General features: G+C 45.0%; 1 protein-coding gene across 3 annotated transcripts; it reads right to left on the bottom strand.

Annotated features, from left to right (window-relative positions):
• Positions 1–4,616: 4,616 nt before the first annotated feature.
• On the bottom strand, positions 4,617–23,079 carry LOC135374110 (uncharacterized). 3 transcript variants are annotated; one of them, XM_064607118.1, is made up of 5 exons: positions 22,976–23,079; positions 21,265–21,389; positions 21,031–21,126; positions 11,032–11,225; positions 4,617–10,051 (listed from the first exon to the last, which is right to left on the bottom strand). In XM_064607118.1, exon 5 carries the CDS (start codon positions 10,023–10,025, stop codon positions 5,358–5,360), a length of 4,668 nt encoding a protein of 1,555 aa, XP_064463188.1. In that variant the 5' UTR covers positions 10,026–10,051; positions 11,032–11,225; positions 21,031–21,126; positions 21,265–21,389; positions 22,976–23,079; the 3' UTR covers positions 4,617–5,357. The 3 variants fall into 3 exon arrangements, with proteins under 3 accessions (XP_064463188.1, XP_064463190.1, XP_064463189.1); XM_064607120.1 differs by having other exon boundaries at positions 21,031–21,123; XM_064607119.1 differs by lacking the exon at positions 22,976–23,079 and adding an exon at positions 21,796–22,806.
• Between the last annotated feature and the right edge of the window lie 19 nt (positions 23,080–23,098).

Genomic DNA, 23,098 nt, shown 5'->3' with positions numbered 1-23,098 from the left:
TTCGCAGTAGTTTGCGTTCCCGTGTTTCGTTATTGGGTGGCAGTCATCAGGCCGAAACTCACAAGGCCGAATTATCAAAAGAGCAAATCTCAAAAGGCCGAAAACCAGAAGACCGAAAAATCAAAACACCGAAAAATCACAGGGCAGAAAAAGTCACAAAACCGGATTATCGAAACGCCGACAAATGAGGAACCCAGGATACGAGAACTGGTATTCCAACTGCGATTAAAAAAATGAGCTCTACAGATTAAATAGAATAAACTTGTTGGGAATTAATACAGCAAATAAATCGTTTTACTGAACATCGCATTAATAAAGTACTTTCGATAACTTAGGGCAAAACAAAAAGGAAAAGTAGAGATATGAACCGCTTATTGCGTGTTTATTGTAAACGGTGACAATCAGGTTCGGGTTACCAAACATAGAGAAACACCATCTCCTATACAATTCATTCAGTGGGTGATACAAGTCATTCACTGGCATTCACCAACCACACACTTTCTCTTTGTAGTAAGCACGTTATAGAGTATTGCTAGATTAGGTTGGCAATATGGGGTTCTAGTTTATTGGTTTTTTTAAATGAAAAGAGCAATTCCCTTTCAGTGGTCATTCACAAGGATGCTTACACTAGGTCTTTTGTTCCTTTGGCCGTTTTATTTCGGTGTTCGGTTTGGTTCGGTGTTCTAATTTTCGGCGTTTTGGCTTTCGGCCTTCTGACACTTCGGCGCTCTGATTTTTCGGCCTTTTGACTTTCGGCCTCATGGTAGTTCGATGTCATGATTTTCGGCCTTTTGATAGGCTTCCGTTTCGATTATGAGCGTTCTTCTCCTTCCACGTCCAGACCTGTCCTCACCTGCCCAGACATGCCATAATGAGGCTACACCTGACGTCCCAGGACGTCAAGAACTGGTGGTCAGAAGAAGGACGGTGGTGACACCTTGTTTGATGCTTTGAAACTATGTTGTCACCTGCCTCTGTTCTCCGTCGCCCAGCGATGGTCAGCGGCCATTCCGGACCGCATTCTTCTTGATGACGTCATTGACCTTCAACTATACTCCTTGTCCCCACTCTATATGGACCTGTTTCTTATTTTTTTTATTACCAGCTTATTACCACGAGTATCCAGAAACATGCAGGGCTGTCTAGACACGAGATAGATGCTCACCGATTAGTGTGATGACTCACTGGATTATCCTAATTACTGTGGAAGGTCCTAATTGTTAATTAACTGCTAGTTAAAGACAGAGAAACCTTGTAGTGTTTCCGGATAGCCATGGTCAGTACGTACTATATCACCCTTTCTCTTTGATACATGCTTCATTTTACGACAGCAATTAAAGTAGTCGCATCAGTGATATTACACTTGACCCGGCCAAGTATCGTAGCTCTAGAAATATCTCTTACACTCTTACCCTCTCACTTAAATAGCTCTAGAGATATCTGATTTGCAGTTAGCACACGCAGGCTCTCTTTTATTGTTGTGATGTTTCTGATCTTTCGTGAGGCCCGACGCGTATGCCACACCACGTAGAACCTCGCCAATTTCGAGCAATATGGCCAAATCATTGGCAGTTATTGCACAGCATGGGGCCTGCTATGTTCTCGTGAACTGTAAAATACAAGGGCGATTCGGCGGGGAAGAATTGCATGTTTATTGTATTGTATTTATTGTATGCTTATTGTGTATGATTCATTTTATTGGTTGCGGAAGGTTCTGCACCGAAAAATGAGGGTAACCTCAGTGCTCCTTAAAGAAGTGCATATACTCTGTTGTGCAGGCCTTTTGAAACCATCGGTATCGCTTCAAAGAAGCGAGTACCTCAAAGGTATTATTTTAGGTATTATTATAAACTATATAAAATTATCTAATATAAAATTATTATCACTATATAAAATTATTATTATTTATTATGTAAAGGTATTTTTAAAGGTATTATTATAAACCCCCACAGTGTGGGTGGGGGTTTATAATAAAATTTGTAATTTTGATTGTAATTGTATTGATTAAGAATATCTTCTTTGATTAAATGTAGCGTTATAGATTTTATTTCCTCTTCTGTTGGTGTCGTTCTTGTCGTTCGTGTCCCATGGTCTTCCAGGGTCTCTGCTGTTCACAATTAATTACATAGATCTATCGGCACTTGTAGTTATAATCCTGGAGATTCTCTTTCAGACTATTGTTGCTACAAGCCAAGTACGATTGTTGATATTAAAATGTATCTTTTTCCAGATTATCCAGTGTCAGTATTGTATGTATTATTGAAAGTAGAATATGCTATTAAATTAGATTCTCTTTTGGATTATTGTTGCTATAATGGGAGTATGATTGTTGATATTGAAATGTATCTTATTTAAATTATTTCTTTTCTAATTCTATTTCAAATTATCCAGTGTGGCCACAGTATTGTACGTATTATTGAATGCGAATGTAGATTAATATAATAATAAGTTATCTTTCAGGTCGTTAGCGTGGGGCTCCCTAAGTGAACAATTGGTAAAAAATGTGATGAATGTTGATATTATGTTTTCTTTCAGAATCTGATGACTGGATATAGTGAATAAATTATGTATATTATTTACATGTACTGGCTTGTGTTTTTATTTCTTCTGTTTCAGGTGGTTAAGGTTTTTCGGCTGGGTTTTTCTCCTTCACCTGATTGGCACCACAATTGACAACACTATTGGAACAATTCCCAGCACTATTGGCTTCAATAAATACATTTCAACTTGTACTTTTTGTGTATGACTCCTCTTTGCATGTCTATACTTGCATGTAAACCGCCCACCGCACACCTGTTGTAGCGGGAAAAATACTTGGGATTGAAGTCGGCCCAGGTGGAAAAATTGCGAAAGAAGTCAGCCCATGGTGAAAAATACGCTACGATAAGCGCACGCGCAGCCCACCCACGCCGGTAAGCGCGCAGAGAACCCTCCGCACACGCGCCGCGCGGGAAAAAATAGCGGTGAAGTCGGCCCAGGCGCGCCCGGGACTCATCCCGCTTTTACTTCTGCCAGACATAGTACTACTAACGACGAAGGGATTTGAAAATGGTGTCATTTCATGTGAGATATCTCATACTTATATTTTGACTGCAGTTTAGCTCCGTGCATGGAACGGCTTGAGGTATAACCTGGAAAAAGTGGCCCCCATAGGGAATGCATTCAAGTGATTCCCCTCTAAAAATTCGGGGACTAAGAAATTACCGCGGTAGAAGGAAGCTTTCTACGGCCCCGGAAATACAGGGAGGAAATACAGGAGCGGCCTCTCCGACGATTTTCCATCTCGACTACTGTAACCGCCTTCGCAATGCATTCTGGGGTGCTCCTGCATGTCTGAGTACCACGTGACCGCTCACCTGACCCCCAGACAGCATGGCGTCTACCAAAGTCGACGACGCGACCGCTGTTGTTGTGATAGTTCAGATCTCAGCATTATGTTCAATGCGTTGCTTGCACTTTTATTTCTGTATATTCGGAGGTTTACTCTTCTATTACAAGACCAGTCACAGCCTGCAGAACGCAGGACCAGAAACATCACGCGCGGCGACAGTGACTGCCAACGTACGTACGTTTCTTGCTTCAGCAGTAATGGCTGTACCCAGAACATCGCTAGTCAGACGTGTTCAACAATAGAGGATAGGAAATGAACCTGTGGCACAGCGCTAGCTTCCGAACGAACGATTCAAGGTGACCAGAGTGCACACAGGCGACTAAAGCAACCGAGTGAGTACTTGCGCATGAAACGTGTTCCCGTGACAGAGCTGCTTTCTGTTGAACGAGACTCTCAACCTGGTCAGGAACACGTTACCATAGGTCGCTTCTGCGATGCTGCTCACATTTTAACAATTGGTGACTTTAGAATAGCGACAGCGCTCGGAGAGCAGCGCGAGAAACAATGCATGCAAAGCCTAAACCTTAGAGGTGACCACGTGGTGGACAGGACGCGGTTTTGACTCAGGCAACCGCCAGAGGGAGGCTACGCTCGTATGGCGGGAAGAGCCGCTCCTTGTATCTCTTTCCTCCACGCATTTAGACCCCTTTCTCGCATATCACCAGTACTCTGGCCGTGATAGGACCTTCTGCAATGTGTCCTGGAAAGGTGCCAATGGCTAGAAGCCTTGTGACCGTAGTAGGATGGTTAAGTTTTGCGTTTCGAGTAGCAAAAAGATCAGTAAAACTCACAACTCCCATTTACGGTATTGTTCTTGTGAATGGTTTACTATGGTTTACCGATTAATCGATTATTTTTATTGGAATTTGTAGGCGCCTTATATGCAATTGAAACAAGTTTTTTCGTGTCTAAAAATCCGGGCCCTTCTTATATCTGTAATTAAATCACAACGTTTTACCAATGTATCAGCTTTCAGACATCATTTTGTCGTTCATTAGGAGGTTGTTAGCGTGGGAACTTCCTTGTACTGGTTGAAGGAATTGTTCTTTGTAAATAACTTTGGTTTGCATTCAGCTGGCTTGAGCTTACTCATAAGAGCACTGAGAACATACTACTGATTAACTGAAACATGCATACGATGCCCTGCTGCCAATCAATAGTACGAGTGCTACAATAAACGTTTTGCGAGTTGTTTTTACCCGGACTTCGTTTCATGAAATGTTACTGCAAGAGAACTAAGTCACTTTAATGTGGTAACTGTAAACGTAACGAGTTATAATCCTCAAAAGAAACTGCAATAGCAACTAAGTGCTTACTTTCACAAGCTGGCTATCACTATAGGTTGTGTCCTTGTGGCCGCTACAAGGATCCAACTCATATCACATGCTGTGTGCGGGCCAATAATTCTGCGTCTCGTTCATTATGATGAACAACAGAAAGAGAACAGTCTCTGTTCGAAATATCGGCGGCTCTCCTCTTGGGACACTTCCCCTCATATTTTTTTACTGGTTCACTGGATTCTATACTCTTTTTGCATCTCGTTATGACATCCAAGTGGACACATCACTTCAAAGGCAACTACATAAAGTAATTAAATCACACGCACACAAATCCAATTTGTCACTACCGTTTGCAGACAGGCCTGGTTCGTACACAAACATTGATGATGTCAAAGAAATATGTTCCGTAATCTACAACTGCACTGTAATCTGTAATCATAACTGACAAAATAATCTGGAACTTCCGCATTTACTCATTTGTAATAAATGTATGAGTGCCTTGCAAATATATTTTGCTCCGTAAAAGTCTGTTTGCCCCATTCTGCAGCAAAGGGAACGATAGCTCCAATATAATTTTACTTAAGACGGGTCCAATACATGACACAACACTTGACTTCACTTCAATCTGCTCGTGCTTGCAGCGTAACATATAGAAGGCTAGAAAACAACATCTTGAATTGAATCAATCACATTGAATGCGGCTGTAACAGGTTCCCGTAATTAGTGTAATCTGCTTTGGCTATCTGACGTAGCTTATGTAAGGTCACGTCATACATCAGGTCACGGCCATAGTGATCACCAGCGATGACATCTAAATGGAGGAGGAGGAGTTTCAAACACCAAATTTCATCTTGGAAATCATCGTTCACATACGTATACATCCTATTTTTCTTGATCCTCTGTGCATGCCTAGGGTCACTGTGTCGCAAATAAGGCCATAGAGTTTGCAGCACTTTCCTTTCACCACCTTTCGCCCAAACGTACAACGGTGATGAGGCGAACGTTTTAGATGAGTTGACCAGAGAGTGTGGGATAAGACACCTCACAACATCCAACTTTGAACTCTGAACTCTGAACGTCTCATTGACAACATCCCAACCTTCCCAAGCAACGTCTAAGCACGTTTTTCCTTTGTAGTTAAGCATATGCGCATTTGTGTGAGGTAGAAGAAACACCACAGCGTTAAGGGAACTAAACTTAGAAGTCACATGAAGCATTGTGTTCAACCTATTTTGACATGTTTCATATATCCGAGTGCGAAGGAGTAACAATTTTGCCGCCTCCAAATAGCCCCACATGGCACATCTATCCATCGGAGTTTCTTGTTCATAATCGAGAGCACTGACTGACGTAGAAACAGGAAGAAGTAGCTTGACGACATCTGGATCCCTACTCAAGTGCAAGGGAGTTTGAAGGTATTTGTTTGTAGCGTCAACGGATGAATGTGCGTGATGAAACTTTGCTGTCTCCAGATTTCCTTGTTTCGCGCAAATATGCAACATTGTGTTTCCATCCTTGTCAAGAATCTGCATATCGCAGTAAGGAAGGAGCATTTTGCAAACAGCCTCGGATTTTCCGTAAAAAGCGACAGTTCTCTTCTCATCGTCGTTAACATCATCAAGATTTCGAATTACCTGAAGCATTGCAGGGCACCTCAAGCTTCGTTTCTCGCGTGCTTCTAATTGGTCCATGGTCTCTTTATCTAGTTCTCCTGTGCTCTCTCTCGGGGAGACATAGCTGAGGTACACGTCTAAAACGTGTTTTAGGTCGTGTCTGACAGCTGTGAATATTGCTCGCTCTAGAAAGCATCTCTTTTTCTCGAGGGTTGTGAAGGTCTCAAGATTTTTGAGAGATCGTTTCACTGCTTCTCCAATGTACCCGGCGCATAATATGTCGAGTCTGTCCCTCGCAGCTGAAGTCTCAGTCCGCAAACATACCCTCCATTTTCCAGCGTATTTATTGTCCCACGGGGAAAAGAGTTCGACGTACTCGAACGGTGACATATTAAACAAATCATGCTGGATTAGTTTATCATCCACCGGGACCTCCTTCAATGTTGTTTTATCAGAATGTAGAGCACCTACGTGTAATGGACTCCTTTTGAGCTTATCAACTTGAAGCAATTCTCCTCTTTGAATATCGTGTTTGGACAAAGCAACATATGAAGCATTGTTGTTCATCACGGCAGAGTGGAGGGGAAGGGACTTCGATGCGAGGGCATCGAACAACAGCATTACACCGTCGTAGTGTTTTTCACGATAGAGTTTGACAATGTTATCCCTAATGACGAAATTTTGTTCTATTTGCACCTTTTGCAGTAGGAAGTCAGCTGCAAAGAATTCGGCGAAAGTATTATGAACGAATTCTGGAATTCCGTCGTTAAGATCATTCAGAAAACCTTCTTTGAAACTATTAATAGCCGCGTCCTTCATTAAACGTCCCTCTGGCTCTAGATTCTCTAATTCATCTTTGTTCAATAAGGATTCCAAGGTTTCCAGAGGGAACATACACTTCATAGCGAGGAGTCCATGGTTTCTGTAAAACTGAAGCGCAACGGCGTCCTCGGCGTCTTGCACGGCGTGTAAGTGGATGCTTTCGTTTCTTTTTTCTTTTCTGTACACAATAAGGTGCTTGTACTCTACAAACATCTTGTAGATGTGTACATTATATATGTTGCTATCATCATAAATCTCAGCACGTTCACGTACCAAAGAGTAATCGCCAGACTCTGTCATTTCCCCGTTTCTCATCTCAGCCATCATACGATTAAGGAGGGGCATTTCAAAGATGGTCTTGTTTCTCTCCTTCATGGATGTGTGCAGTCGCTGGAACAGCTCGAAACTTCCAGCATTTTCATTGGTTGAATGAGCAGTTTCCTCATAATTTCTATGGAACTCCGCCTGGTTTTTGTCAGAAAAAGGAAGGAGTTGATATGACACCGTGTGCAGAGCATCTTGCGCATGGGGCTTAAATATAGTACGAGTAAACATATATGTCTTGTAGGCTTTCTTTTTAGATATAAACGATGTAAGCTCAAAGATGCACTTGCGGCATCTCTCGTTCAGTTCATCGAAGGCATCCAAGATGACAACAATCTCGAAAGGGCTTCCGGTGTTCAAACTTTTCTCGAACAAAGCGAACTCTAGACCATCTTTGTGCACTTCGCAGAGATCCGCTAGATACTTGCACATATCCGTTAGATCCGGCGTCACATTTTTAACCGATGCAATTCTCCGAGGAAGGTCGACGTACATCACCCACCGCTTCTTGTCTTGATTTTTTACTTCTGTGCACAAGCGCTTTGCCAGCGTACTCTTTCCCGTACCTGGTGCACCAGAGACTATGACAACCTTCTCCTCTACGTTCAACAACACGTCCTCAGTGTAACACTCACTTCCCGCCATTGGAAGGTGACTGAGAGGACCATTTGATTTCGTCCACAACAGTCTAGTACGAGATTCGTCGAATGTTAGCAGGTGCACTGCTTTGTTTCGGAAATGAGCAGTTTCCAGTAGAGTTTCGTAGTCACCTGGCTCTTGGAGGAGCACAAATTTCTCGAACTTCTTTAATTCCTCCTTGGCTTTTGGCTCACAACCGTGAGGTAGATGTGTTGCGAGTTGACTGTGTGGACAGTCCAGAAGTGCGAATGCCTCACTGTCGTCATCTAGACTACATTCCTTCAAGTTAATTTCCACGGCTCTTCCACACTCTCTTTTCACGTAATAGTTCATAACATGTTCTTCTAGTTCATGAAGAGGAGGCCCCAGGTCAATGCTCTTCGACTCGCATAGCTTTAGGAAAACCGCAGTGTCAACGCAACGTTTGAAGGTATCTATAGTCGTTGCGTCCGAAAACGTAGAAACGTCCTGGCCCTGAAGTTTTACGTGGGAATTTTCGAAAATCCCTTCTTTGCAGCTATTCGTGACATGCGCAAAGGTTGCTTCGTCGATTCTGTGAACTTCGTGCCTCTCCGTAAAGAATGCATCTGCTTGTACTCGTGTCATCAAGTAGTCTTTATCGCTGTCTTCCACGAGCAAGATGACTTTTGATCCAGTGACACAGGATACTTCACTGAAAAGCCGAATCATCTTTTGGACATTCTTGTTTTGTTGGACCGTTACAAGAACAAACGCATATTTGTAGTCTTGTAACACATCCTCCAGTGCGGAGTCCAGCTGTTTTGCATCGAAAAACATGTATGGAAGTCCCGTAGATTGCACAGCTTTGTGAACCATTATTTCGAGAAGCCTCAGTTCTGGGCCCGTAACTACGTGAAGCAACCCGTTTTCCCAGACACTGTTCTTCGGTTGGTTCTCGAAATTGACGTTGAGTTTGCCAATGTTGAAAGCTTTGTTGAGTCTCTCGTTTACCTTTTCTATCATTGTCGCATCTATCGACGGGAATCCATTTTGAATGTATTTCTGCATGTCCGGGATGACAGTATCATCGAAAAACTTTCGTAGTTCCGGTACCTCCTTTTCGAGAACCCTATTTCCATGATCGCTGCCATATTCAGTTAGTATGTGTGGGATACGAACAATCGCTTCTTGTTCTTCACTTGTGTTGAAAGCTAGTCGTATCAATTTATCCACATCGTTTTCTCTTCGTTTTATGTCATCCAGAATGTCTCTGTATCGCTGTTCCTTTTCGGTATCTTCGCGGAAATATGGCTTGCCATAATTTTTATACACCAGATGAAGTGCCATATGACAAGATTCGTGAATAAACGTGCCCCGGACTTCGGCTTCCGTTGCTCCGCCTCCGATAGAAATTATTTGGTTTTCGTAATCAGCAAGTCCGCGGACGTCGCTGCCGCTGCACCCCGTGATCCCCTGGACGTTTTCACTGTTGTAGTCGAATAGTATATCCAGATGCGGTGCTGTGGCAACAACTTTCAATATTTCCTCGTTTAATTGGTCGGTTGAAAGTTCCCTGAACATCTTCTCCAATCGCTCGTCGAAGTCATCACATCCGACGTGGCTCTTCGATTTGCTTTTCAAGTAATAGATGTAGGAGTCTTTGCATTCTTTGGTGTAGTATCGTTGCCGTCGTATTTCAGCTCGTTCAAGGCGTGTGACATCTTGGTAACACGTTGATACTTCTGTGTTCTTGAGTCCACATCCACGCGAGACTAGGAGGCCATGTATACGGATGGATTTCTTTTGAACAGCTCTGTGACGAGCTGACTCATCTGTGACAGGGTCCAACCACAGTTTCAAAGCAGGTGCAGCATCCAGGCACTCTAGAACACGAGCCTCGTCTTCCTCCGCAATGGCTTCGTGCATTTCCTTCCTGACGTCTTCCCACTGTGACGACCTTTCCATGTTGAGATCAAATTCAGGTGTCGAAGCCATGCCTTTGGAGATGAAGCGAGAAATTCCTGTAATTTTAACGAGTAATTTAGGAACGTAAGCAACACTAATTGGAATACAAGAAACAGGTCAAGCGCGGTAATGTATCTGGACCGCGACTCTTGTTTTTCCACGTTTGCGCCGCGAAGCAACAGTGGCTGCAGGGACTCTTGTTTTTTGCTCTGGGGTCATGTCGTATAATAAAAGCAGCAATGATGTGTCGTCGCCGCTGTGTTTTAGGTTCTTGTCTCGTGTCTTTGAGTTTTCATTGTTTATCGATACCTTGGCTTGTTTCCTTATTTCACTCTGGAGACCACGACGGTCATTTCACGGGAACAGCTTTGTTTCATCGGACACATAACAGGAGACAGAGGGATGGAAGCGTGAAGCTTCCAGCCGTCGACCGTATCTAATCCTTGCAAGTAAACTGAGGTATACAAAAAGTAGACACAGAAGAAGTAGACAAATGCGATTGCACAAGACTAGATTCAAACAAGCAACGAAGCATTACTTATTGTAAGGAAAACACAGAACCAGAATAAAGAGAAAAAATACACATGGACGTCACGTGGATAGGGAATGCCATGTATGTAACGTGAATTTCTTAATGAAAAAATAGGAGCATGGGAACAGCACGAGGAAGCCAATATGGACGATCAAAGATTGAAACGCATTGTGAAGCAACAATAATATTATGATAAAAGATCAGTACAGATGATTAATGAATTCGGAACAATGCTAGGACTGAATACGAGTGAAGCAACAGAAGTTTTCGAGTATGTCCGTTCCAGCTAGTAGTGTTTTTAGTCAGCTTGTGTTACCTCACATTTGGGTAGGGTCCGAGACATACAAGACAAACGGACAGAACAGGACTCAAACAGCAAAGCAATTGTCTTTGTCACAGCTCCGCTAGGTTGGGGTAAGGAGGTCATGTATAGACCGCGTTGGAGCGTGAGAGAGGGTTGGGTAATGCATTCTGGAGTCGGGGCTAAATAAAAAGAATACGTACCGTACAGCAGAGCAAGGAAACCCTACAAGATGGCGCATATGCAGGCAAGCTGGCGGTAGAAGTCCATTATGTAAAAGCCTGAGCCTTGGCACACAGACTGTGTGCTCCTGTGTTGATGTCGTCCCTCTGTGTGCTTCTACCTACTCAGGCTTAACGTCCTGGGCAGCTCAGGTAGCGGAGTACGAGCAGGGTGTCTGGAACGAGAGAAACAGAAGAATGTCTTACAAAACACCGTATAGACTGCACTTAAGTCCGGCGACGTAAGTGATTTTCGTTCCAAAGCAGGGAAATGACCTGATGAATTAAAAAAGGAGAATTCACTCCTCTTTTGAAAGGACGCTCGTGTCCAGAAACTCAGCTGTGAAAGCGGAACCACTGTGCTCGATATCGGTCGACAACCCACATGGACATTTTTTCTTTTTTTTTTTATCGTACGAAAAGCGCTTCGACATTAAATGAAGGGACTTTAAAGCCCTTTAAAGACGTCGTGCCACCGGAGCCTCCGCTGCTCCGGCGTCCTCTTACTTCCTACACAGCTCATACCACACAACATTCATACCAGGACAACTAAAAGTATGATAATACCAAGACTGCTAATTTCGGGACCACTTATACTAGGACCTCATGTAGTGCTAGCATGATTTATCGCTTGGCATGAGTTGTCATGGTACAGGTTATGCTAGTGCTGGTTGAGTATGATACGAGGTGGCTTGTATGAGTTATCCGGCAGGATCTGCTACGACCCAAAACTATGCGATGCACCTGCACGGTTACGTCATTCTTTTTCTCAATGCCGCGACTCCGTTGGTTCTTAGCCACTGAGGTTTGGTCGTTCACCTAGAGACGGAATTCCGGCATGCCATCAATGTACGGCGTCTGCATTTCCCATGGATTCCATCGAATGAGAGTCAAGCTGCGCCACTCTATCGCGTGGGGCATTTTGGATACCGCAGTCTGTCGTCCACGAAGAACGGCATAAGAGTACAGTTTGGCATCGACTGGAACCGAAGGGACCATGCCTTTAAGTGGGCTCTGTTGTAGGATGGTAGGAAGAAGTTCACAAGGGGTGCGGCCGTCCGACTGGCCACTCTGCGGTCACTCTGCAGGGGCTCGCCCCATTGTCACGCAGGGCTTTCGAGCAGGTAGCCTGGTATACTGTCGTATTCTTTTCTTTTACGGGACTTCCACGTTAACATATGTGAATTTTGTTAAATCGCTTCTCTAAAGAATACGTACTCCATTTCTTCCATTCAACAGCATCAGTACTGTCACAACTTATCTTGCAAACGGACTCTCTCCAAACCTGGATGTGCGCATTTTTGTGGGTCGCTTGGATGAAGACCGCGTTTGGATGAAGACCGATGAAGCGTTTTCCAAACCAACCGACTGCGTGGGGGGAAATATATTTGAAGTCCTTCTGAACTGCGTTTAGGATGAAGAAATCTGCGCCATCCGCCACATCCCCTGAACAGGTCAAAACAATTCGTAGGCGGTAATGGTGTATCCTGCACTACTTTGGTACACCGGCCTTAGAATGTTGTGGGGGAAGAAAACGTTTAAAGGCACAAAGTTAAACAGTTATATACGCAACAGCCACAGAGCGAGTGCAACTCCTTCGACTCCTCTCGTAGCACCCTCCTCCTTCACTTTCCTCCTCGCGCTCTCCGCACTATTGCCGTACGTTCCTCTCTGCTTTCCCCCTCTCATACTTTCCTCCTTCGCTTCGCTCCTCGTTCGCTCTGGCGGTTAAGGGTGGCTTAAGGCGGTGTCACACTGCGCCGACAACGGAACTGTCCTGACATGACCTATCGGCTGACATCCAAAGACATCGTGTCCGCGAACCAGTCACACTGCACGTACAAGAGACGGCCGACACAGACATCCGTATGTCGGAATCGACATATGCCACTATCGACGGACCCTCCTGACAAAGCCCTGCACACTGAATGACAGCGATAACCGACAAGCTGCGTTGTCCCTTCTTTCAACATGGCGTCCTGAGTACGCCTTTTGGGAAAAGTACGGCGAATTCTCGTTGTTTATACTTGGTAGTCATTATTACGAACGTCGAGGCCAACACAGACGCAGTTGTACCTCATTTCTTGACGCTATGTCTCCCCTGCTTCAGTTCGCCTTGGAAGGCTTTGCAATGCGCTTTCCGTGGCGACCCTTGGTGATTGCGTCATGTGAAGTGGGATTGTGTGCGCTGTCACGTGTGTTGTTTGCCTTCATGGACTCCTATTCCGTTTTGGGATTCGTCAACGGTGCTCCGAGCGGTGACCTCATAATTCTTCTATGTACGCTTCGATACCCCACCTGACGGGGGACCCCTAGGTTGAACTTCTGGACAATCGGACTCCGCAACCGCAAGTTCAGTTTCTTCCGTCTTACTGTTGTACTTTCAACTGTTGAGTCAGCTTGTCCTCCGAGCTTAGTTTGTTACAATACTTCATGTTCCAGCATAACTAGTAGAGTGCCTGTAATAAATTATGCTACCGAAACGAGTGTGTGACTGGATTACTCAGTGATCGGGTGATCTGCATGTCCCGTGCTTAGGCTAACGAGCCAGGAATTGGTCGGGCATTGCGTCGGGCGTGCCCGACGCAATGCCCGACGGTTGCCAACACCAGGAGACGTGAGGGGGGGGGGGGCAGGACTCCGTAGTCTAGCATCCCCGGGGTCCGTAATTTCTCTCACCGGCACTGCTGGGAGGACAGTGCGCCCTGGGCCACCTTCATAGGGAACCTTACCAACATCTGAGGAGAACCCAGGGAAAACATACATCCAGACAGCGCAGTCGGGTCACCTCTCAATTTCGATGTGGAAGGCGATGGTCTAAGCCACTAAGTCACGGTGGTAAGGTAAATTCGGCGAATTGGGAAGGGACATGTCGGTCATTCGGTCAGTCGAACCAGCACATTTGGAGGTCAATGGATTACGGCTGTCTCCCGGCCTTCAATGTATTCGGCGAGTTGGGACTCGGCAGATTGGGAGGACACGAGCGACAAGAAGGGCAGCTGGCCAAATCAGGCCAGTGCACTGCCTCAGAGGGGGTGGACGACTTAGAGTCACTGTACCGGGTTATATATATATTATATTGGGATATTGATGATAATCAATCATCAATATCAGCGTCAATTGTTTATCAGCTGGTCACCACTGACCCAAGCAGCACAGTGTACTGAAAGTCGATTGGTAGGTGGAAAGCCTTGAACAGATTCGTGAAACTAAAGAACACTGATAACACACATACCTTCCACCCCCTATTGCACTCGACTTTCAGTGCATTGTGCTGCTTAGGGAGTTCCGTAATAAAGCAGCTGGTTACAAGATATCTCTTTCTCTTGTCTACAAATCACATCTTTCCAATAAAAGCAATACACCGTAAAGTGTTGCCACCACGATTCATCCTTGTTATGACGGTGATAGAGGCGAGCTCCCTGTCTTAACAATCACATGCTATTGGCGACCACAACAGTTAAATCCAACTCACTTCACGGGCACATACAAGAGTAATCATACCGAAACTACCGCAGTATACCCAGCAAACACATATGATTCCCATATCATCCCGTTTTCATCTCACGGCCTGATCGGGATGAGTTGATCCATGCGTCGCTCCCGGATCTCCGGGAGCGAGCAATAGGAAATCGTCCCATATTCATCCCTGTGAGAGCTGCCTGCGAGAATGCAGACGCCGCGAAACCTCCGCGCCTCCAACTGCGCTTGCGCGGTAGGCAACTGCGGCTGCATTTCGTAACGTTACTACGTGATCCTTAATATGATCGTTACCGAACACGATGCAAAATTTATCAATTTCCTTCTTCATGTTTTCGCATAGCAACATCCAGTATTTCGTGGTTTTAATAAAGATACGCGACTTGCGCTGCTTCTAGGCGACCAGTGGGAGCGAGGTTCAAACGTTCAAACCGTTAGCAAGCTCGTCCGGGTTGTAGGCTGGAGATGTTGTGGTGTGATGTTGCAATTGTGAGCGAGTTTCGGAAGTCCATCATTTGCCACTGTGCGGAGCTAAGATGGCTACTAGCGGCAAGTGTTCATTTGTGTGACTGCTTGTGAGTGTTGCTGGGAGAAAAGACACCGCTCAGGAACCAGACTGTATATGCTGAGGTGCCAAAAAATCTGGATGCCATCACGCACATTTCGACGAAATGTCAGTGTCCCCGTGTATGACAGCCTGCAAGGAATACGTTCGGTAAGGTACAGCGGCGAATCTAACAATGTGACGGCAACGAGAGTAGCCGGTACCCTCAGTCAGGGAATGATGATACGAGTAACAGCGGTCCAATGCTCTTGCAATACGGCGCGTTTCTATCCCGCAGTTCTCAAACAAGTGGTTCGCGTGTCAGGGACATTTATGAAGACACTTCCGATGAAGCCACAGAAGGAGAAATAATGTGTTACACCAGCGAGGTTCAGATACGGCTCATTCGAGCAACGCTTGTACGGAACTGGCGTTACCGATCGCAAAGTGCCGATGACTAAAGTGCATGGACGCTTGTACAGATGTTCAGTCAGAGTGCAATTCTGGAGGACGCTCTCCACTGACATACATGGACCTGAGCAACGTTCAAGGTAAATTAATCTTTATTACCACAATTTGGGAAGCGTTGAGTCAGTACACTGTTCTTCTTTGTAGAAAATTCTGTCACGCAAACTTGTGCAGCACGACTGTTTCCCCGCACTGAAAGACCTGGCCCTTGTATGTCAAATGAGTCACTGTTACAGAACACGATCACTCTTTGTTGAAAATAAGAGAAATGCTGTCACGCTGTTTCTGCTGCAGCGTCGAAAAGCGCAGACCAATCCAGGATGTGTCGTACGCCTGCATCTATGTGGCAACCTTATTCTCACCATATGATTTATTCCATTGTTCATTGGCCTTACATTGAACGTGTTGTACTTTAACGCCGGTAAAATTAAGGCATCCATCATGCAGCGAATGAAGCTGGGCATCCGGACCCTAAATTTCCCATCGGGGTACGCAGAATTATGTATTTACAGCCATACAAAACGCTTTTCAACATGCTTTCAGCGCGGTCGACAAACCAATCCAACCCAAATTTCAGAACCGCTGGATGACCTTGACACTTTCTGCGCTTCACATCGCTTTCGACATTGTCACGCAGAGTCCCACACAGTCCGCCAAGTATACAACGATGCAGTGGCAGACGAGGGAAATGAATGAGCGTCTACTTCAGCCAGTGAGGCAGTAAGCCCAGCTGTCTCAGTCCCACCAATAAGGCAACCAGACGCACAAACTTCACAGTACGGTATGGCAATAGAGATGCTCCCAAACGATATTGTGATGCGTTGACTGCTGTATGGTGAACTAACTGCAAAGCAAGCCGTTCCAGCTGTGCATATCCCAAGCAGAAATCAACAAGATGAGCGGCCTCTAGCCCCTTACTGCTGCAGTGTATATCCTGCATATTGTACGAACAGTTTCTTGTAGGTTAAAAGTGCATTGCATATCATGATTCCGTAGTCAGCATTACAAAAAAATAAAAAAAGGAACGTGTACTATACCAAGCATACGATTCCCTGTGTCATTAATTTCTTTCCTTTTCTTTCTCCCAGATATTGTGCGTGAGTAGCTGGTGCCCTTCTTCTTCTTCTTCAGCCACAAACGAAATGGCCCTTAGTCACACAGGGCGATTGGCCAGGTGCTCTTAACGAGTTCCCACATCTCCATTTTTCTTGGAGGTACCCTTACTGGGAGGTACCCGGGTTCGAATCCCGGTGCCGGCTGTGCTGTCTGGGGTTTTTCCTGGGTTTTCCTCAGACGCTTTCAGACATATGTCGGCACAGTTCACCTTGAAGTCGGCCCAGGACGCACATTTCCCCAGGGCCTTAGTCGTGACGTTGCCCACATACGTGAGGCCGACAACGGCAAGCCCTTTCAACATCACCACCACCACCACCACCATTTTTCTTCTTTTTCATTTCATTCATGTTCCACATAGTTCCAAATCTGTAAACACATTTCCAACACTCTGTACTCGTGAAACAATCATGTGCTTGACGTAAAAAATGTCATCTCCTGTTTAGATGCCAACGTCTTGCGCACGTCAGCGGAGCAGATGCTTTGCACGTCGGTCACAGGTATGTAGCTTTCAACGTTTGCCCTGATTTTATGGCAGATTGCATGTTTTGTACGGTGTTTCTTCGTCTCGGTCTTAGGGTGTTAATATAGGTGCTTCTCGGGGTCTGTCTCAGGAGATCTCCCCACATCGGAAGTAAATACCTCCACTTTGCTTCTTCGCTTCCAGCGAAAGCGCACAAAGCAATTTTTATGATTTACTTTAGCCTTTACAGCTCAAGTGCTCAGAATGGTGCATACCATGAATCTTATTCAGGAGCACCACACCACATGCCTTGACCTCATACTGGCCAAGCTAACAACGGCGCCAAGGGAAGGACCTGCAGAAAATGACATCTTGAGGGAGCCATTCTAATATCGTCCAGAGCTGCTGCGATTCGATGTCTCTGTTTACCATCACAAGGGCTATAATTGGTACGTTCTGCACAATCGCACGCATACTCCACGCGCATTGTCTACATGTATTTGGGATAAGGGTGTGCGTAAAGTTCTGTTTTCTTCAGTTGTGTAGCTCATGGCTTTTCCTAATGTTGCGGGTGCACGTTCTTCTGAGATGTGGGGGCAGTGACGAAAGGGAAACCACTAGACTGATCCTGTGTCAACTGATGTCAGATGATGTGGCACCCCAGTCAACCACATCTGTCCTGCGGATGTCCCAGAACAAACTGCCTGAATCGATGTCCTATAGATCTCCGTAGGATACCCTTAAAGGCTATCTAATGTCCCAAAATTATACAATGAACTACGGACGTCGGATGGACAGAGGACGTCGTGTGGGCATCCGTGTCAGTAGACTTCGCAGTGAAATTCGATTAGAATTAGCGCTGCGACTTCAATAAGCATTAATCTAGTGTACCTGGCTCGTAAGTTGGCTTCATTGGTACTTGTGATCCCAAAATGCAGTTCATTACCGCGACACATTTTCGACTGGGGTAGGAGATCATGCACGAAATCGAGAGCAGCTCACGGCTGGCAACAGGCTGGGCAGGCGGCCGCGGCGGGGTTTTGACCAGCTTGCCCGTCGATGAGTGTGTCAGCTACACAAGTTGGTACTTGTGCACGCTTCAGTTAAAATATCGCTGAAGCAGCAACGTGTACGACAGGAAAAATCTAAATCTTTTGTGATGTACAGTTTGTCTCAGCTGCATAGGATGGAACAGGGAATGCAAGAAGAAAAAGCTATAAGTGTTGTATATCAAGAACAGTTGTTGAATGTTTCGAAAAGTAGTATACTTTGTTCACATGTATCTTTTCCTTGAGACAAATTAAGTGTGAGTAATTTGTACTATCTCAAATAATTTATTTTGGGCAGAGCTGTAAGTTTGAAGGTTGTAGGCTGTCTTGAGTAAACACACATTCCATGTGTTTGCTGCAGTGCTTGCCTTGAGTAGGCGATGTTCGCAGCAAAAAGATCGCGAAATTACCACAATACGAAATAATATCAGAAGTGACAATCTGCTTTACGCGAGCTTTGTGCGTTTCAATAGAATAGCGTCCACGCGTATGTGAAAACATGTCCACCTTTTCTTGTGGATTTCCAGGTTGTAACGCGGTGCATTTTTCTTGAAAAAAGGAAAAAGGTGTACTTTGACTGAGACACGGGGGTAGGTGTTTCTCAACGCAGTCTAAACCCTAAGGTTGACACATCGAACCTATATAATAAGTGAAAAAGTTTGCTTTGTTATCCCTAATGTATTTATTAGCAGCATTGAGGGAAAAAACGGGTAGACAGATCATTATGTTAACAAGGTTCAGCAGCTGCAGCAGAAGCTTCGCTTGTTTTAAAACCATGGTTCATATTAGCTGGGACACCCTCTATACAAACATTTATCAGTTTGCTGTTCAACCCACCCATTTACTATTTTCTCTTCCGAGAGAGATGAGAGAAGTTTGTGAATGTGTTTGTGGAGCGAGAATAGGTAGAACCTTGCACCTCCACTGTGTTTCAGAGGTTTTTCCAACAGTGTGTTTATGTACTCTCGTTTGTAGTACGTGTTGTGTACAAGGAATATTTATTAGGAAATAAATATGCTTTACTGATAAATCGAAAATAGTAGTTTCAGCGCTCTTCGCCATTCTGAGCCCCGGCGGTGGGCGGGTAGCGGGAGGAGGGGCTACGGCGATCTCTGGGCTGCATGCATGCTTCACTGCAATACCTCAAAAGACGCACGCAGTATCAGCCCAGCTTGATCGCTCGGGTGATCCGTGGGAGGCTTGCAGGGACTTTACTCGGGTGGCCAAGTTGTCCGTTTTTCGGAGTTTTTTCGGGGATTGGCATTCCTACCGGGAACGAACGCATCGCCCCAATGCGTGGTTCGGGGTTCATCGCTCTCTTAGCGACACACGTGTGTCGCTAAGAGAGTAGTCGTCCACCCCTGTGAGGCAGTGAACTGGCATCATTTCACCAGTTCCCGCTAGCCGCTAGGGTGTCGTGCCGAGGTGAAAGTACACAGCTCGTGTGTTCCGTAAACTTTTGTCGTGACCTGTACGGGCCGAAATATGCCCGAGTATTGAACGCGGCACGATATGCAAGACCAAAACACTCCGGAAAACCTCTGCCGCAAATTTAAGTTCTGGCGAATCACTCCTCAAAGCAGCTTTGTTTGCAAACGCAAAAATATCTTCCAGGCAAAAAAAGAAAAAAAGAAAAAAGTACAATAATAGTATATGTACAAGTTCCCCGGCCTCATATTTTGGTGGAGCGCGTTTTGTCGTCACGCGCCTAACCTATTGGTGTGTACGAGTTCTACAGTGGTGTACTAGAGTGCCACAGTGTTTTTATGAAAGTTCCACGTTATATTCCTCATTTTATGATCGATGTATCATATACGATATTTTGTGACCTAGTTAAAAACGGAACACAAACAAGGTCCCATGACTTGAAGATAAAGTTTCGTGTGAAGTGGAGCCAGGACACGAGAGCTGTATCGACACGAGCGAACTCGTGCGGGTGGTTAAAAAATGCTAAAATTGTGTCACCCTTGTGCGAACTTAGTGGATCAATGTTGTCAGACGTGTGGCAGATCGCGCAAACTATGACGGTGCACTTCTCAAAACATAGAAATCAACTTCATGATACTTCACAAGTAGAAGCAACACTTTGAGAGAACACAGTGTGCATACATGGATTTCAATGACATAAGTACAGTAGAGTTCCCAATACTACAGGCTGAGGAAACCTGAGCGATGGGCGACAAAGAAAAACAAACACGACATGGCTGTGTCGCCCATCGCGGAGGCTTGATCAAGTTGGGGTTACTCCAACAGCTAGTCTGCATCTCCGTCATAATATGCATAGGTCCTGAAGACACGTGACTTATTCCGTTGTTTGGTCTGGCAACCCCGGAGTCCGAAGGGGGATTCAGGAGGAATGAAATCGATACTTTCTAGATGCGGACGTATAAAGAAGGAATACGGAACGATTGATTGATTGATCGAATGGTAAAGGCAAAAATGTAGATGCTAGTCCCAAAGCAGTCGAGACTTGCTACTCCAGGACGCATTATTCGGGACTCGTTTATCAGTAAAATAAATTTGTCTTTTCAACTTTATTTTGTGCGAGTTTATTGGCACGTCGTAGATACAGACCATCGACTTTGGAAAGTTTACTTTCAAAGTTAGATTTATGAGATCCATTTTTCAATTCACTCTATCTTTACATTGATTACTTCAGCGTCGTCCCATTGTTCCTATTATGGGTTCTGTATCAAGGTCGACTACTCCATTACAGTACAGTAGGTCGACTACTGTATCGCTTTACGAAGGAACGTGTGACGTCAGCAGACATTGATTTTGTTCTCTATCTTGGCAGGGAGGCGTAAGACTCCCATTTTGAACAGATCAGAAGACGAAATAACATTCTGAATGACAGAACTTACCTTATTCGATGTTATAGAAGTGTACAAGCGTCGCAGTTCCCCTGGGTGCCCTTGGTTGGATGAGAGAGTGTCGTCGAATGGCTCAACGAATACCTTCTACGCCAAAGTAAAAAATAAAGAAATAAATGTCGAGGGAATGCGAGTGTGACCAAGGTCACAGGGACCAACTATGCTATGTGGCTAACTGCAACATCGCCACCACGGAGCTTATAGTAGTATTAGAGTCTCACATACCTTTGTTGGACATCACGTGATGTTTGTCCAAGTACCCCGCGGATCACGTGTCAGTCTTTGGACCCTGCACTGATGGTTTCCTGGTTCGTCGTCATGGGCTTTCCAAGGTCAGACCAATGTCCCTCCTGTAACGTGCCACGTGACTTACAAACCGCCCTGATGATCTGCCATCGTTAGAGATAACACGTGACGTCACAAGCGTGGCGGAAAGCGTCTTGTCTCAAATTCCATATAAGGCCCGCCCCATGCTTTGTAATTACATACTTCCCTTGACGTCCCAAGGCGTATGTGGTAGAAAGCATGCTACGTAACGATGATTGGTGGACGGTCGAGGTTCACTTTAAGATAAGGGATAATACCAAAACTAGCATAGTGGTTAGGATGATCGCTTCGCCACGCCGAGACTGGGAGGTGACACGGGTTCGAATCCTGTCACCGGCTGTGCTGTCTGAGGTCCTCCCTGGGTTTTCCGAAGACTCAGATCAATGTCCCCCACAGTTCCCCCTGAAGTCGGCCCAGGACGAACATTACCTCTCCTGTCTCCAACTCCTTCCTACTGTCCTCTCTCCATTTCTTCACGTCTGTACGCCGCTAATAGTCACAGTGTCTTCGCGGCGCTCACACAGAATTCAAATAAAGATATATAAAAGATAACAACTGCGCTAAGTATTCTGGCAACAAAAGACTTTCATAAGGTCATGCTCATCAACTGTAAAAGATCTCATAAACTGTCCCTAATCTTTTAAATGCCCCCCTCCCATGTCTGTAATATTCTTGAGCTTTAATTCCTCCTTAATAGCCATCTTGTTGGTAGACGCATCCTTCACGTGGACATTACGTTTTCACGAATGACCGTTAGAATTGTAATACCACACACTTGACAAACTGCACAAATATAAAAATGTGTATTATAATATGCTAGAAGAGAAAATGAATATATATTAGGATATCTTATCCCCTATGTGAGCAACACATCCACACAGTCGCTCCACGGTGACTAAGAAAGAGATAAGGTTCTAGAGGGTACTTCACGTGATGCCTTCATGGGTTCTTATCAGTTGTTTTTCTGCCTGCGGACCACCCAAGGTGACCTTTCCTAGCGCGGACATCATTAAACTTACACTTTATTTAACGAACAATGAGAAAAAGCCGACAGCAATTGTTCAGAAAGACACCACCAGACACGAGAAGGGATGGCAAGTGAGATTGTTCCCCACTGCGGATGCTACACATCGCGTGAGACGATAAGAGGGCAATGATGGGCGAACTACGCAGATATTTAGGGATACTAGCATCAATGACGAACATTCGAATTAACCGTAACACACACCCCGAAAAAAGAAAAAGAAAAGGCAGACGGCACAAATAGGTGGGAATTCTTAGCGATCATCGGTGAGAGTGACGCTTTATATTAATCCAAGGAGAAGCAAGGGCACGCTTCGGTGATCTCTAGGGAACTTAAGTAACACTTTCCGGACGCAGCGTAGGTTATTTACTGTGACGACTCAGTTTAATACATAATGATCCGCATGGGAGTTAGTGGGTCAGCAAAGCTAGACACAAGAAAATCCCGCTTCTAAAAATACGGTATACAGTTCATAAAAACAATTTACAAACACAGTGAGAACAGTAAAAATAATGGCAACCACACATTCAAACGCTACAACGCAGCATAAATAATAGTGAAAAATATTCGCATTGGGGATCTCACCTTACACTGGACTTCCAGTGATGCTCAGTTGAAGAGATGGAGATCCATCGATCACCTGGCGGAGTCTGGAGCGACGCATATGGGAAACCTGCTTATGTGGAAGGCAGATAAGGCGTTATCTTT

Source organism: Ornithodoros turicata, unplaced genomic scaffold, assembly GCF_037126465.1.
Source record: "Ornithodoros turicata isolate Travis unplaced genomic scaffold, ASM3712646v1 Chromosome44, whole genome shotgun sequence".
NCBI lineage: Eukaryota > Metazoa > Arthropoda > Arachnida > Ixodida > Argasidae > Ornithodoros > Ornithodoros turicata.
Note: the sequence above shows the minus strand (reverse complement) of the source record. Positions and strands in the feature narration are given on the sequence as shown.